The 14,931-nt window shown below is 37.8% G+C and overlaps 1 protein-coding gene across 2 annotated transcripts in view; it reads left to right on the top strand.

The window, feature by feature from the left end:
- SRPK2 (SRSF protein kinase 2) overlaps positions 1–14,931 on the top strand; it is a 130,260-nt gene that overhangs the window by 80,180 nt on the left and 35,149 nt on the right. For both annotated transcript variants that reach the window (XM_040061370.2, XM_040061372.2), the window contains 4 exons: positions 7,570–7,721; positions 13,532–13,640; positions 14,182–14,269; positions 14,516–14,603. In XM_040061370.2, the coding sequence (XP_039917304.1) occupies positions 7,570–7,721; positions 13,532–13,640; positions 14,182–14,269; positions 14,516–14,603 (437 nt within the window). The remainder of the gene's footprint in view (positions 1–7,569; positions 7,722–13,531; positions 13,641–14,181; positions 14,270–14,515; positions 14,604–14,931) is intronic.

Here is a 14,931-nt window from a genome sequence, read left to right as displayed (position 1 = left end):
GCAACAACAGCATGTTTTCTGAACATGTCCTATTAATAGAAAGACTAGAGACACTATAACTTAACATACCGGAGAGAAAGGCAGAAATTAAATACTACAGCATAACATGCCAGAAAGAAAATCAAAAATTAATTTCCATTTATGCACTTGTGAGTCATTCTGTTAAAAGTAATCCATCATGCAGCCACGGTGAGAGGAAAAAAAGTCAAAATAGTGGCCATTTGTGTCACTGTCTGCTAGTGTTCTGTCAGATTATCTTATTGGTGAGAAGTGGAGGTTGCTGCACATAGAGGAAGAAGCTTTGCAGCATGAGAAGGGATTCTTGTTGCAAGAGCATTTGAAGAAGTTGAAGCTTCATGTGTGGTTTATGAGACTAGCTTATTTTTTCACAAGTTTTTTATCATTGCATTGGAGTGGTATTCCATATCTGACGTACTTCAGGTAGAGGTTTTATTTTGATGAGTTAGGATGTATATATAGAAGAAACTGTATTCTCCATTGATCGGTACATAATACATGGATTTATGGCAGCTCTGTTTCTCCACTTAGGCTCTTTGGTATTTCTTAAGTTTTTTAGCCAAAAGCTCTTTTGTGGGGCCTCCTGATGAGACTTGGGTGTTGCCAAAGCCGCAGTGGGAGATTGAAACGCAGTGTAACCATCCCCGTGCCTATGAAATACAACCCCTAGTGAGTGCAAGCAACCACTGCAGGCAAATAGGGCAAGAGGAAAGGCTCCTCTCCACGGAGGCCATTCCACTGGCAGAGTGGAGGAATCAAGTGCATGCAATCCAGGAGCCAGGCACCAGACCGTGAACGTCTGGGAGCTGCTAAGCAGAGGCAATGGACAGACTCAGTAGGTGGTGCAGGAGGGTGCAAAGAGGCGCCCTCACCCCCAGTCTCAGTAGTGAACACTTGCCCAGGGTCGGTGACTGTTCCCTGGTAGCTGCTGGAGTCACTGTGTCAGCTGTGACAAGGACCTCTACCCAGACATACCTGATGGTAGGTGTAGCTCTTCAGGTCTCAGGTTGCCCAGGGCCTGATGTCTCTCTGTGAAGCTGGATCTGACTCATCTCTTCTGCAGAAGGTGTGTTATTGATCTCTTCACTCACACCAGTGACAGGGCCTGAGGAAATGGCATGAAGTGAGTCAAGGGAGGTTTAGGTTTGATATTGGGAGAAGGTTCTTCACCCAGTCAGTGGCTGGGTACTGGAACCCCAGGGAAGCGTGACAGAGTTACAAAACATTTGGACGAAACATTCAGGCACGTGATGTGATTTCTGGGGCTGTCTTCTGACGGGCCAGGAGATGGAATTGATGATGCTGGTTGGTCCCTTCCAACTCAAGGTATTCTATGATTTTAACATTCTCAGCCTTTACAACACTTCACTGATGACTAGAAATACAGGTGAGGTGCAAGCTGCTAAGTATCCATTTATATATTTTCTTTTTGTGCTGCCACGTGGGTCTGTATTTTTTAATTAACTGTTGACTTTTTTCCTTTGCAAGTCTGTAATGGGTGACTTGTCTGGAAAATACAACTCCACGGGAAAAACAGTATTGGAGGAAGAAAATGTTTTTTTCGCAAGTCCAGTTACGCTTGAGGCTTTCTGGATAGATTTGGCTTCTGGTTTGCTGTCTTAAGAACATTTTAACAGAATTGCATTTGTTTGAGAACAAAATTTCATTTGGGAAATGCCTGACTGAAGTCATGAAGTCGAATGAAGCTCTGACTTTCAGAGCTTGAAACCAGTTACATCTTGGAACTTGGTGTAGCTGTGTCAGAGAAATGCCAAAAGAGCTGCCTCCTAAACTGAGCAGAATTAACTGCTTCATGCTAGATGTGATTTAATGTAATGGTAGGCTGCTGCTGAGTCCCCTCAGCTCTGCCCGTGGTGATGTGTTCTTCCTGTGATGCTGGGCTGGGGCGGTGGCGTGGTAAAACTACAGTACTTGCTGCGTGAAATGGCATTTATTTATAGTAGCCGTTGTTCGGAACGGGAGAAGGCAGTGTTCCTTGGTATTTCACTTGGACTTTGAGTGTGCGTTCGAGCCCAAGGTGGCCTCCAAAAGACTAGTAAGCAAGGTGGGAATGAAAAATTCATTCTGTGTTGCTATTTGAAGTTACAAAAGCTGCTGTGTCTCAGCCTGCTCCCTTCCGGGAGGGATTTTTGCTGGTGCTTCTGTTAATGTTTGATGGTAGGATGGTATCTTTAGAAGGAATGCCAACAGTCCCAGGGGGAATTATAATTTTGTTTGATAATGACCAGATGTAGAAACTGCTTCATGTTAGTGACATACCAGCGCTCTCTCTTTTTAGGCATAAATTTTCTAGAATTGGGAATTGTAGTACTGTTTTGTATACTGTAAATAGTGCTTTTCATATCCGTAGAAGTTCACATCAACAGTTAAAAACACATACCCATATGCTCTGTTTCCTTCTGGATTTGTAGACTTTGTTTCTGAAAACAGTAAGATGACCTCTGGCATAATTAAAAATAATGATTAAATTGCAAATAATTTATCATAACTGTTAAAATTTAAAAATATTCTGAATTATAATGTACTTAAAATCTTACTTGAAACATGGAACATAATTTTTTTCCTTGAGTGATAACTTCAGAGTTATTTTGATCTTTCTTATGTTTTTTGTTGTTTTATGTGTGAATTTATTTAAGGCTGCCTCCGGTTCAAGGAGCTCAGTGTTAGAAGGCACCTGTCTAATTAAGCTAAATTTGCATTTGAGAAAAAAGAGCAGGCAAGAATTCAGCGCGTAAGGCAGACACCATTGGAACAAATGAGTAAGAGATCTAAATAGCAGAGTCTTTCAGCAGTCAATAACAGCTGTAAGAAATTTGTGTATAGAGATTTCAGACTTTTAACTCTCCAGAACCTTGAGAGCCTTGCCCAGGCAGCTCTTCAGGAGCTGGAGAGGAGCGTAGTTGGAGCTCCTTCCAGATGGACCCACACTCTCTAGTAGATTTTGTAAAGTTCCCATTGCTTAGAAGGCTTATAGCATAATTCTTCTGATGCTCGTCCTCCCTCTTTTTTACCACTTTAAATTGAAATTCCCTGTAGAATCTCTGTGGATATAGCAGAATGGTTCATAACATTGTTAGAATACAGTTTATTCTATATTTTGTTAGATACATGAAAAAGTCACTTAACCTAATTTTAACTGCATTTTCTGTTAGCAAAAAATGTCTTTGGCTGTGTTCATCTGAATATCTTAAGGGGAGTTTTGTTTTCCCCTCAGATTGAGGTAGTTCTTAGTTTAATCTGACAAATTTCTGTCTTTTTCATTTGACACAATCTGTTTTTCTTCTGAAACCATGCTTTCATAAAGGTAGGAGAATCAGGTGCAGGTTTTAGCTATTTTCAAGGTAGAGCTTTGTTTACCTAAAAGTAATCACCATGAGTGCAGTACAGTGTTCAGAGAGAGGGACTTCGCTTTAATTTTTAATATCTTATTGCATGAGTAATTATTTTTCTTAAGGTTTTTTTTCTTTTTTTTTGTCAATTTGGCTCAATTTGTGTGGGATGAGGCAGTGGACAGTCACTTCCTATTTGCCTTCTCTGTTTCTTGCAAGATTTTGTAGCACTCTGCTGTCTTGTTTTCCTGGCTGAAGAGTTCTGGTATGTTCAGATGCTTCCCATATGGAAGGCATTTTGTGATTTTAATCACTCCCACTGCTCTTGTTTTACCTTTTCCAGAACAGAAGAATAGCAAATGACCCCACAGCATCAACAGCAACAGAAAGAATGGAATTTTCTGGATTTCTCATAGTATAATATTCCCAGCATTTTAAGGTTTGAGTGTTAAGGAGATTGATTTTTTTTTTTGTTGGCTGTTACCCAGTGTGAGCATGGAGCAACATGTCCATGAGGGAGACCAGTAAAATTAAGTTGTCAGAAATGTTGTGTTTCATAACAGTGGGCAGTTGATTTTTTGTAAGACTTCATGCAGGGTTTTGACGCATTTTGCTTCAAGTTCATTGTAGAGGAGAAATACTTCAGCTTTTCTTTTGTCTTTTACTAAGTATTCCCTCTAAGAGCAATTTAAACATAGGATTTAATTGTATTTTGATTGGACTTTGCTGCGAATTTATTTTTGCCCATGGAAAAGGCAGTAATTAAAAGACAAAAAAATGCTGGCTAGTGTTTGCTAATTGTTTTTAGTGTTTCTTTCAATACAGTTAAAAGGTTTGTCATTGTAGCCTGTGGAGTTGGTCAGTTCCCTGCATAACCTGCTGACAGAATACTGAGTCTAGAAATGGTGTGTCATCTTCTTCTGTTAATTAAGTGTTTATGCTTGGATGGTGATGAACAACCTAATAGTGGTAGACCACAGGGTACCAAGTGAATACTTCAGAAAAAAGAAAAACAGGTTTAATATTTATCTCTGCATGCATGTGTTACCTAATGCATATCATTACATAGCATTTTAGGAATAATAAAGACTAATAACTTGAAATAATGGTTGTTGAATAGCTTTTTATGTTGTAATAGTATTTGACTCTTATGTTTCTGAAAAGGAAATGGAGATTACGGACGTGTTTGTGACTCACACGTTTCTAAATGGTTGGATTTTTTAATGCCAACCGACAGTGTTTTAAAGTCTGCTCAAAAGAAAAAATAATTTACATTTTAGCAGAATATACTGGAAAAAAATGAAATTTAAGCTGAATAAACTGTATATTCATGCTATAAATTGCAAATGAAGATGTTGTTGAAACATTCATTATAGCTTATCTTTGCAATTCAATAAGAGGGCCCCTAAGAAATAGCAAAACTGGAGTTCTCTCAAATGTTGGAGTTCTCTCAAATTGGTGTCCCTCCTAGCACTGTGAAACTATGAATTGGCAGAAGAGCAGGATTGGGGATGCCAGGATGAGTTACTTTAGCTGTAGGCAGAATTTAAGCCATTGAGTGAAGTGTTGAAGGCTTGATCTTTACATATATCTTAGAAAAGTAAACATGAACAAAACCAAAGAACGGTATGAATCTCTTGCTAAGAATTCTAAACTAGAGGAAAAAATTCCCAAAAATGCAGAATTAGTAGTCAGACTGATGTAACTCAGCATGTTTCTTTCCCTCCCTCATCTTTCTGTACTAATAATTGATTGCTCCAAAAGATGCAAGCAAAGCTAAATGGATAAAACCAAGATCTTCCTCAGTTTAAAGCGGTTTTGTTATTTGCAGATAAAAATCATAAGTAACTCCGAAAGGAAATACATTAATATTTTTCCTTCCTTCCTGGTGTCCGCAAAGGACAGTAAGAAAACACTCCTGAACAGAAAAATCAACTGGCAGTGAAGACAGGAAAAATAACCCCTTTCAAACCAATATCCCATACAGTAGCTTGAGAAAGACTCAGAAGCAACCCATGTCTCTTAACCTAGTTCAGTGAATTTTTGGATTTACACCATGCTGCGTTTCCCTGCCCTACCCTGGCCTTTTCTAAAGTTGTACCATTTCATGAACAAAATAGCAACATGGATGCTTGTGGTCAGAACAAAGTCAGATGATGGTGCCATCCAAAGTAAGGAGTCCAGGCACTGGTGGATGTGCCTGTGTTCAGATGTATTGATGAAGTGCAGGCTATTTCACTATGCATTCTTTTTCTTGCTTGTAGGATCATTTAGGCTGGAAAAGACTTTAAAGGCCATCAAGTCCAACCATTAGTTTTTAATTTTTAAGTGTTTGTAGTTCTTGATCTGTGTATCCAAAGTGGTCCTGTGCCCAGCAGATGAACTTTCAGGGTTTGTAACGTAGGTCCTTTTATGATGGTTTGTTGGATTAAAGCTTTCAGATCAGGTGTGGGAGCTGTCAGCTTGCTGACACTGTGAAACCAGGCTGGTTCATGAAACCAGGAGGGCCAGTAATCTGGTTTGTAGTAAGATTAGCTGGTCAGAGAATGTGCTGAACCTTCCATTTGCAGTTTACTTTTCCTCTCAGTGTACCAGATAAAGATATCTGTTGGGAGCCAAAAATGAAAAGGAAGGCAGGCAACCAGCATAGTTTTAAGTAGGAACACGTGCAAATATCTTTATTTTTTATCCTGCAAATGGATCCCTTCTTTCTTTTCTGACTAGTTTCATGTGGTTAAAAATGATGTAAATTCATTTACTTCATTAGATTTCTCCTTATAACTTTAATCATTGATAAAGTAGTTCAGAATACCCCTTTTTAAATCTGACCATTTACTGGCTGAAGAATTTTATTATCTGAAAGGGGTAGCAGGCAGATAAGTTTGGCATGCAGTGCAGCTTGCAGTGATGTCCTTTGGAGCAAAGGTGTAATAGCAGCTGCTGTTCAGGTGGTGGATATTGCCAGTGGCATTTGTTTCTGACCAAGCGTGTTCTTTTTGACACCAAATGCTCTGTCTGTCTGTCTTGAACAATTGCAGTGTGTAAAAAGAAGAAGGATTTATGAGGAAGAGGACATGGAAGTGGAATTTTACTCATGATGAAGGAAGCATTTGGATTTTAATTCTAGGTGCTTGAAACATCAGCAAATTACAGATTTGGGGGGGCGGTTTATGACATGAAGGACAAAATACTGTTAATAAGTATTTTTTAGATATGGTTAATTTGAAGTAGATGTAGATGTAAATGATAGCAGCTTTTGATGGCATAATGCTTTGTTACTTTGCAAATGTATTTGTAAAGTATATCCTTTTAATTTGTAAGAGGTATGAATATGAGAAGTAACAGCATTGACGTGTTTTGGGAAGGCTTTCTTAATTATAAGACAAAGCGGTCGTATCACTTCAACCCTGGACTTAAGTCTATTGAAAGTACTCAGTTTTGAAATGTGAGTAATTTGTAGTTGTACCAAGTACAGCTTGCTTTGGAACAGGATATAAAATATATTTCACTTTGGTTGTTTTCTAAAAAAAAATTGGAGTCGCAGGACAAAACCCCTACCTGTCTCTTGCCTGGTGGTGTCAGGCTTTGGTGATTTTGTTTAGTTTCTTTTTAATTAATTAGTGCATATTAAAGCATGGCTTTTTAATGCTCTGGGATGAGCATTGTAGACTACCTAGGAAGATGAGTTTCTTTCTCTTACTTTCTAATAGATGTTTTCAGTATTTTGTATAATGATACAGCTTTCCATTGTGTTGGCAGTAGCTGCAGAGAAGTGCATTAAGATTTGGGTCAGTGTCTCTAGAAGATTATTTCTGGCTGTGCATTAATGAGATCTTTCCTACTTCAACTAGCAGGCAGGAGCTTTTGAATAACTTGATATTCTTGGAAAAACATTTCTTCTCAAGTTTGTGCTCTAGCAGATGGATCTAATGTCCCATTTGCTCGTCGGGAATTGCAAAAGCTCCTCTGTATCTGATGGCACGTTTCACGTGTTTCTGCAAGCCCTTGCGCTCGAGACCCGCTCTCAGTTTGGCGGGGTTCCTGTCTGTGCTCGCCTCGCTGTCCCACCGGGGTGTCAAAGGTGGCACTGAGAACGCGAGACGCGTCACCGGTTCTTCGTCCCCCGAAGGGCTGGGCTGCCCCAGCTGGGAGGCTCTTCACCAAGTGTGCTCTCTCTCTCTCTGTCTCTCCTCGTGTCCAGGCCAGAGCCTCAGCAGAAAGCTCCCTCTGCACCCCCACCTCCGCCCCCGCCGCCGCCGCCGCCCCTGCCCGAGCCCGCCCCGCCTGAGCCCGAGGAGGAGATTTTGGGGTCCGACGATGAGGAGCAGGAGGATCCCGCAGATTACTGCAAAGGTGAGTGCGCTTCACCAGTGCCGGGGAGCGTAGACACCGCTCAGGGTGCTCCTCGTTCTGGTTCTTGAGGGATTTTTAAAAAGCTGATCTTTAATTATGGAATTTACTTATAAAAGAGTTAGGAACAGCTCTTCATTTCAGGTCCTGATGCGTAATTGCCTTCAGCATTAATTTTTCACTTAACCATAGCTTGTTTATACGTTTTTCCGTAAATGCGTAAGTATGGCGTCCTTCCTGATGTCCAGATTATAAGAATAGAGAATAAACTTCCCTTGATTCATGTGAGTTTTAAGAGAAACAAAACCACCCAAACCAAGGCAAACAACTCTTCTCACCCTCCAAAAAGTGCTAAAATGCTTTGGTGCCTTTAAGAGCATTACTTATATTTATTTTTTTACACTGTATCCTTTTTTCTTCCTTTCTTCTCTCACTTGCACTAGCCTGAGATGTTACATGCTTCTTTTCCACATCATGTCTTTCACAGGTGTCAGCATTGTCTAAGGCTCTGTAGATCTTCATTTTACTTCAATGTCCTTAATTTTTGTATTGGTTATATTCAGTTTTTAAGTATTGTTAAATGCATAAAAGCATGACTGTGGTACAACAATGTCAGTACTTAAGTTTGTTTTAATGTCACTGCTAATGTTGCAAGTCTGTTCCCATTAGGGTAGAACGTGCACTGTACTCACATGAAAAATGATAAGTAACAGTTCTATCAGTGCTGGGCTACCTGTCATAGTATATTTCAAGAACACAAATGCACTTACATCATAATTTTATCACTACAGATCAATATTTTTAAATAGTCAAAAAGCATTCTATGCATCCTGACTATATCTGGTATTCTGTATTCCTCATACCAAAAAAACTTCTGTGTCAAATATGATAGTGTCTTCTTAATCAGAAGTTTCTGTATAAGCCTGGAAATGTGCTATTTTTAGAATTCCCCTTCGCAGCCTGGAAAAGTGCTTTGTATTTATGTGTTTAACAATGTAAAGTGACTATTTCATTTTGGTGTAAGGAGTTTTATTAATATATTATATTTCAAATGTATAAGTGGCTTACAAATACCAGTAGTGAAAGCCTAACAGTAAACTCAAACTAGATGTTGAAGTCTACAGTAGGGAAAAGAAAAACATGTCTCTAAACCATGCTCAAGTATTTTGGTTTGGTTTTTTGTTATTTGTGTTAAAACACATTGGTTACGTAAGATAACTCTTTTTGTGTCTTTAACATGTTCCATCAGTGAATATGGGTTTGTTTAAACATCTGTGTCCCCGTAAACATCTGTATTTCCTTGAGATTAGGCATTTCAAAGCTCTGATTTTATTCTTTCCTGAAGTAAGGGCTGCATTTAATTTCAAACAATCCATTGTTGTCTGTCTTCCAGTATCCCTTGCAAAATGTCACCATCTGCAGAAGCTAGATCACAAAACAAAAAATAGTTCAAGTTGAGAGACTGCTTATGAGTTACCTGTGTAACTAGAGCAGGTCAGAGTGAGATCTGTATACTTTTGAAATAAACTACATGTTACACTAAGAACACTTGCAGGCTTCCTGAAATATTAAAGGGAACTTCTGTATGCATAAAGGTTCTTCTGAATTCTTCTGATCCCGAGGCTCTGAATTTTTGGAGGGATATTAAGGGTGGTTCAAGCTTGGGTTCATTTGGATGTCATGATCATTACTTGTTTCTACGAGAGCAGTGCTTTTGTTGCTTCAGTCGAGGTTTTACTTATTTTCTGACCCTAATTTCCTGTAAGACTGAGCAGTGCATTTCCTTCTTTCAGTCTGCTGGCATGGAACTGAAGAAAAGGTCACCATAAGGATCTGAATTCCATGACCACATTGGGAGTTGTTTATATATTTTATATTCTGTATAGGGAATGAGTAAGTTATTTGGTAAAGAACTCCAGAATGACTTTTAAATAAGTTTTCAATTTTTTTGAGAAGTGTTCTATTTGAATATCCTTTTCTGTTTTGGGTAGCCTAATCTGTATATACAGAATGAAAGATAAAGATTTGGAAATTATCATTTATAACTGGAATGTCGCTTTTATTCCTAATCTTGTCTTCAAAATGGCAGTCTTCCAGGATTTTTGACTGAGGCCCAGAGCTTACTTCTCAACCCCAGTCTGAAATTTCATAGGATGGAAATTTTGATGATGAGCATGTAATTATTTTTTCAGCACATGACCTGTTAGCTGTACTTCCTGTTGAGTATTTTTGTGACTAATTTTATTTTTAAGGGTATGTTACTATGTGCTGGGCTTGCTTCTTGACCACATTACACGGTGATTAGTAAATAGTCATAGTAGTTTTTTTTAATGAGGAAATTGGATCAGTTTATATTAGCACCTGATGTGAAAGGGACTGACTAGCAGCCATCTGTGAAAAGCAGACTAACTTCCATTCCCTGGGGGCTTCCTCCAGGGCCTGTTTAAATCTGCACATTACTTCTGTTTGTGTCACTGAATTTGCATGAGATGCTTTTCAAATATTTATTTGTTTAAGGATGGAAATATCAAATGTCCAACTGCGTGATTTTTGGAGGGATACTTTGTAAAGCTTGTTTTTCTTCCCTGAAAAGCCTTGAAACACTTGGTGATATTTTTTATTTTTTTTCCCAAGAGTCTGTTGTGTCATGGATGTAATTGGAATTTTTTGCTTCTCTGATCATCTTCTCTGCCCCCTGGAGATGTCTCCCATTCATCCAGTTCACAAAGGGAATAATTCCCTATACAAACATAGAATGAGCCAGCTACAATTACCAATACATTCAGGAGACATTCAGGAATAATGATCTCATTTTTCTGACCCTCCTTCTTGCATGCATGTAGCTAGCTAGCTGTGAGAGACACTTCTTTTCTGTGTGTGCTGCAGTGAATAGTACAAGAGGGTGGGGTTTTTTTAGGTTATCGGCAGTGCCACTTATACATTGTATATTTTCAAATGCCAGGATTGTTTTTCCAGAAGTAATTTTTATCAATTTGTTAATTTTGCATAGATGCTTTCTTGTTACTAATACTTAGAAATACTTTTGGTATCATGGAGAACTTAAATGGTTACATTCGTCATAGGATGACACTAGTTTTTCAAACGCACATAACTAAGTGGGTTGTTACCTGGCTGTCCACAACCTATAAATGCATATGTTGCTGATAGGAATAATCAGAGATTAATAGATACAGGAATGGTAACAGATTATTTCCAAAACTGCCCCTGTTGTGACTTAGGACAGTGGAAAGTATCTTGTGAAATATATATATACTCATATGCTATATATGCTACCTCTGTTGGCATCTGTCACATATGCTGCTGTATTGCTATAATTAGTTATGACTGGTGTAAGGATCAAAATATGTTTTTACATATATAGTATTGTTATGCTTCCAACACATAGAGTTTACTAAAATAACTTACCAAGCCCCAGTTTATTAACTTCCGTGTCTTTGTCTGATTTCCTCTCTATGCTGATTTCTTTTCTGTCTGTGATGGGAAGAAACTGTCATAAGTTTTTGATTATTTTTGCCCCTTTGAAGCACAAGTATGCCAGAAGCTATTTGTAGAGTAGACTTGAAAGCCACTTGTTTGCCTAAACTATTCCTAGAAACGTATTTTCATCTGTGATGGTGTGTTATGTGGAAGTCTCATATAAATTTTGCAGATCATCAGATTTGATTCACTTCACAAATGCAAACCTTTTCTGTAATGGAAAGGTAGAATTCCTGTATGTTCTCCTAACTTTACTCTTGCACCTATGGCTCCATCATCCTGCATAGAATTTTGTGGGAAAAAAATTACCAAATAATTATATTATTGTTTGTTTCAAACCAGTCTTTAAATATGGTTATATTTATCCAGATTATTAAATATCTCCATCAGCTGTTACTAGAAGGATGCTTAAATAGACAAAATAAAATTTAGTTTTGTTTTTAATTTTTGTATCAGTACTGATTCATGTATTTCTGTTTATTCAGCAAAATTTCTATAATAATGAAGCTGCAATAGATGAAGGCTTCATATGTGGCTGATACTGTTTCTGTTTGCAGATGGATGGTGTAATAAATAACCCTTACTCTCAGTAAGTCCGTGTCCCCCCTTCTCTGCTGGAGAGTAAATCCAGTCAGGTGTTCCAAAAATGATCTGGTTTTTGATTTGGAAATAAGGAGTTTTGGCATGGTAGTGTGGGCATCCTTACTGAGGTTGGTACAACTCAGCAGTGGAAATAAAAGTATTTTACTTTGCTGGGTGAGTTGTTCTGGCAGCTTTCATGAACATTTCCTTCCCGATGATGGGAGGGCTGGGGAGGTCTTCCCCAAGAGAAGGGTCAGCTTTTGGGTGAGGCTGGTTTTGCTGTTTGCTAAGCATGGAGTTATACCTTAGCACATATATATCAAAGCTGTGTGTGTTTTAGAGTTTGTTAGACACACCAGCGTCTAACACATCATTAAAGCTTCCTCCTTCTCCTGAGTTTGTAATAGTTATAATTCTGTAGCACAGTTATGTTAAATTTATTAATCTCCTCTGGCAGCATATGGGAGTTCTTAAAAGAACTGTTGAATTTCTATTAAGGCAGCAGATGTTATTAACAAAAAAGGAATATAAATATATCCAGATCTGAAATCACTGTTCCCACAGATAAAAGGAGATAAGAGAGAAATCCCTGTTTTAAATCAAGGAATTAAGTTATAAATTCTCATTGTCTTAACCAGTTCTAACAAGATTTTCAGGGGATTCAAGACAGATCCAGTAACTTTGAGAAAGTAGTCTGAGTTTTTTCTGATTCTAGATGGGTTAGTCAATAACTGGGGATCCTGCCTCAGTTATTAACCAAAGGACAGTTGGGCATGGCATTGTGAAGGACCAGCAGGAGACAAAGAAGTTCTTCTTTGAGACCTACTCTGAGTCTGCTACTGGTCACGTCCTGGAGGGTTACATGGTGCAGCTTTATTATATTTGCAGTTTAGGCAAAATTATGGATGTTATTTTTGATGTGTTAAGGTCTGAATAAAAATCTGGCGTGTTCCTCATCTTCCCTGTGTTTAACTAGGAGTGAGAATGTCTCCCGAAATACAAAGGAAGTAAAAGGCTTCATTACATGTCCTAGAAACCCGAGTTCCAGCTTGCTCTGTCCTGTTGGCCTTTCTCCCTGTTGGGGTTGTGGAGAACCTGTGTACTTGTTTAAATTTGGACTGCAGACTTTAGTAATGAAAAAGCAATTCAGACAAAGCCCAAAGCTGCCTGCTTTCTCTTCATCCTCCTTAGTGTGAAACCCTCAGATATCAGAAAAATGCATTGCTTCTGTGGATCAGGAGCCAAGTAGAGGAGCATCAATCAAGTCTGCATTGTTCTTAGCATTTTCTCAGGAAGTATTTTATTGCTGCTTTTATTACTTGAAAGCAAATGGGAATTAAAACAATCTCTGTTGAGATTCTGCAATCATCCAAAATATGTTGACTGGAGAAGTTTCAAATATGATAAAAGAAATAATGTAGATCTTCTCTGTACTGTCCATCAAGTGGAAGATAAGCCCGAGGAAATAGAGAACAGATGGTAATATTACCATAAATAAAAGCCATAAGAGAGAAGGGTGAATAAACTCTACAGTAGTTACAGGACACGAGTTTTTTCCCTTCAGGCCAAGCAAGGCAGAATTTTTACCATTAAAATTTTCTTCATATTTCCTATTTATAGTACAGGACAATTTCAAGAGGAAAATTTGTGTTACAAGAGAATTACTTGAGAACCTGGGATTTGTTGTTTATTTTCTAAATACTCTCTTTTTTCTACTCATTTTTCCATTGAAGGAGGCTATCATCCAGTGAAAATCGGTGATCTTTTCAATGGCCGGTATCATGTTATTAGAAAGTTAGGATGGGGACACTTCTCTACAGTCTGGCTATGCTGGGATATGCAGTAAGAAAACTATTTATTTCCATATACTTTTTTCTTATTATGTTACTTTATTTTGTTTGCAGTAGCATTTGGTTTATGTGCATGATAAAGTTATGTAAATGTTTGCTATCATTTTGTTCAGAAAGATACCTACAGTCTTCTTTTGCTCTTGTGGTTCATCAAAGCTCTCAGAAATAAATGTAATTGTATTTTCTTCGGCAAATTAGCTTATTGAATTTGTATGTTGTCTTGAGCATGCAAGAATAAGCTTATATTGTTATTTCTTTTGTATCTTTAATGAAAAAAAATATAATTACCTTCATTAAATGATAAAATGTGTAAGCAGATTCCTCTCTTAGAGACACTAGCATCAAGGAGACTAAATACTCAGTAAGTTACGCTGTTAACAGAGTATTGTTAAAAGTTATTGTTAAGTGTAATTTCAGCGTTTTATGTAAGAATGCACTAGACTGTGAAATATTCTATTTAAAATTTGCCAACCTTCAAGGTATGTTTGTTTCAGCTCAGTGTGCATGTTGAAAATGTTTCTCTGCTTTTCTAGGGGAAAAAGGTTTGTTGCAATGAAAGTTGTAAAAAGTGCGCAGCATTATACAGAGACAGCCTTGGATGAAATAAAGTTGCTCAAATGTGTAAGTATCACTGGTGCAATACAGTGTTCAAGAACAATAATAACAGTAACAGTGAATTTAAAAAACCACAGAGAACTGGTTTTAGACTCTTGGACTTTTTACATATTGTCCTCTATACATCTGGCTTACTGTATGTTAACTTCTTTTCTGAAGCTCCAAAATACTTAAGTTTGTGTGGAAGTCTAACTAATTATTATTTAAAGGGAATTTTTTCCTAAAATGTCAGTGTTTGCATTCTTGGTTTAGGTTCGTGAAAGTGACCCTAATGATCCCAACAAGGATATGGTTGTACAGCTAATTGATGACTTCAAAATTTCTGGAATGAATGGAATTCGTATCCTTTTGAGAACATGGCATTCTCATTAAAAATGTTCGACTGAAATAAGTAAGCATTTAGTTCTGGATTATTTCTAGTTAATCTTACTTTAAATATACAGAGTATAAATACCAAAATGTATGAAGATGCAAAGAGAGGTGCAGTGTGTAAGGCACTCTCTGGAGTGAAAGTAACTTAGCTTTTCTGAACACAATGCAAATTTTAAAAAGTCTTACGTATTCTGTCATGGTCTGGTAGAACTAGAGATAGGTTACTTAAAAAATAGAGTTTACTGAAAACATTTCTAATAACTAAAGCTTGCAAGAAATACTTTTTTGTTCTAGAC

The sequence above is a fragment of the Hirundo rustica genome, chromosome 4, assembly GCF_015227805.2.
Source record: "Hirundo rustica isolate bHirRus1 chromosome 4, bHirRus1.pri.v3, whole genome shotgun sequence".
In the NCBI taxonomy this organism is placed as follows: domain Eukaryota; kingdom Metazoa; phylum Chordata; class Aves; order Passeriformes; family Hirundinidae; genus Hirundo; species Hirundo rustica.
The sequence above is the reverse complement of the archived record's forward strand: the minus strand, read 5'-3'. Positions and strand labels throughout refer to the sequence as shown.